The sequence below is a fragment of the Centrocercus urophasianus genome, unplaced genomic scaffold, assembly GCF_019232065.1.
Source record: "Centrocercus urophasianus isolate 14NV4802_14NV808 unplaced genomic scaffold, USGS_Curo_1.0 seq_73, whole genome shotgun sequence".
Classification (NCBI taxonomy): Eukaryota; Metazoa; Chordata; class Aves; order Galliformes; family Phasianidae; genus Centrocercus; species Centrocercus urophasianus.
Window position 1 is genome coordinate 2077665 of NW_024885344.1, and position 2100 is coordinate 2079764.

At 56.1% G+C, this 2100-nt stretch overlaps 1 protein-coding gene across 1 annotated transcript in view; it reads left to right on the top strand.

Annotated features, from left to right (window-relative positions):
* The first annotated feature begins 21 nt into the window (after nucleotides 1–21).
* Nucleotides 22–2100, top strand: part of RBFOX2 (RNA binding fox-1 homolog 2) — a 75285-nt gene continuing 73206 nt past the window's right edge. The window contains exon 1 of the mRNA XM_042838095.1: nucleotides 22–98. Within this exon, the coding sequence (XP_042694029.1) occupies nucleotides 72–98 (27 nt within the window). The 5' untranslated portion in view covers nucleotides 22–71. The remainder of the gene's footprint in view (nucleotides 99–2100) is intronic.

Consider the following 2100-nt stretch of genomic DNA (forward strand, 5'->3'; position numbering starts at 1 on the left):
CCCCCCCCCCTTTCTCCCCTTCTCCCTTCCCTTTTTCCTCTTCTGTTGTCGGGTTTCCCCCATTTTGGTTTATGGAGAAAAAGAAAATGGTAACTCAGGTAAGGCTGGCGGGCGGCTGCCGTGCCCGGCTTTGTCTCGGAGGCGAGAGGGCAGCGCGGGGCTCTGCCGGAGCCCGGATGGGTGGGGGGTGGGTGCGAGAGAGCCCCGGCGCTCCGCCGCTCACCTGGCGCGGGGGTCCCGCACTGCCCTCTAGGGAGAGCGGGGCTGCTGCCGCCGGACCCGGGAGCACAAAGGTGAGCGGCCACCCCCGGAACCGAGAGCTGCCTGGCGGTCGAGGGGTGTGCATCGCCCGCTGCTCGCCTTGTAAGGCTGCTACATGGTTTGGGATTTGGGTCGCTTTTTTTAAAAAAAAAGCAACAAAAAAACTTGTTATTTTTGGCATGGCATCTGCAAGTCGCCACCGGAGGGAGGGGGGCAAAGGGAGGAGGAGAGCGGCATCGCAGAGCTGGAGTCCTTTGGAGTTGGGCATTATATAATGCCCCGCAGTGCCTTGCGGAGCTGGGAACCTTGGGGGGATATTCCTGAGGGGAGGTGGAGGGAAGAGCTCTCGCAAGGAACTTTTCTTCAGTTCGGGTTTTTTCTTCTTTCTTTCCTGCGGAGCTTTGCATTTTCCTACCCAGATGCACACTGTAGCCCTGGCTGCACTCGTTGCCCCCGGCTGTGTCCCTCTGTGCCAGCCCTGACTGAGCTCTGCATGTCCCGCTGCACGGGGCCGAGCAATCTGCTGCAGGGAGGGAAACCCTCTCTGACCCTTCCATCTCCCATCCCACTTCCATTGTCAGGGGCTGAAAAATGGGTCTCTGTCCTATGTAGTAAGGTATCTCCCAAGCCCCACCTCTGCTCCTGCTGTTTCGTCCCATCCATTACTGATTCCTTTATATCTGGACCGAGGCTTTCTGTTTTGAGGCTGAAGAGCTCTGCAGAAATCTCCGGAGGCACTCTGAACCTATGTTTAGTTCCGTGAGTGATGGAGAAAAGCTGTTTCTTCGCAGGCGGGGTCCGTTTGTGTGTGGCTACATGCTCGGGCTGTGCCGGGCTGGATGGAGGGGGATGCCCATGGGCGCATTCTGGAGTTGCTATGCACAGCTTTATATGCAGGGTGCTCCCTGCCACCACCGTTATGCAGTGCGGGATGGCGCTGAGCGTGTGCGGTCAGTGTGTGCCTGGGAGCTGGCACCTCAGAGCTGCCTGATTTGGAGAAAGAGGTGCTGGGGAGGATGGGGTGCTGCTGGAGCACTCGGTGAAACGGGAGAGCAAATGGAAATTCACCTAGAGCTTTGGGATGCGATTGGGCTAGATGACCTTACTGGTCTTTTCCTACTGTAATGGATCTTAGATATCCTTGTGGACCGCACATTGTTCGCATTGCTTGACCTTGCATTATAGCTGTCTTAAGAGCATGCAGTACCCAGGCTAGGATTGCAGGGTTTGCACTGCATAGTGATGCACTGATGTTGAGGAAGATGCACGTGTGAGAAAACCCCAACAGTAAGGAGCAGAGCTTGGGCTTCCCCTGGCTGCGGCTCTGGGGATGATGATGATGATGCTCGTTTAGGTGAGCACCGCAGTGCTGGGCTGCATGGGGGACGGTGGCATCTTGAGGGGCGATGTCCCCGTCCACAGCATGCTGCAGTGGCGTGGCCTCATTCACAGCTTGTGAACTTGCTTCCTTGGGGCTCCATTTAGCTTATGAAAAGTCCACGTTGCTGGTACCTGAAGCTGCTGAATGAATTCAGCATTGCTGTAGCAATGCCTTGCTCTGCTTGGTTCCATCTCCAGACGCCGCTGTCTGCCTTGTCTGTTGCTTTTTAGGGAGCAGCTTGCCCGTTTCCTTTGGAAATCTGGGAGATGAGCTCTTGTATAGGCACGAGGGGATGGTGAGACAAGGTAGATTGCAGCTGGTGAGGAGAATGGAAATAGCGATAGACGGGAGGTGCTGGAAGGGAAGAAGAGGAAACCTAAATAGCTAATTGAAAGCAAGAGCTCAGATTCATTAACAGAAAGCACCCTGCTCTGATTCACCCCCCCCCCCCCCCCCCC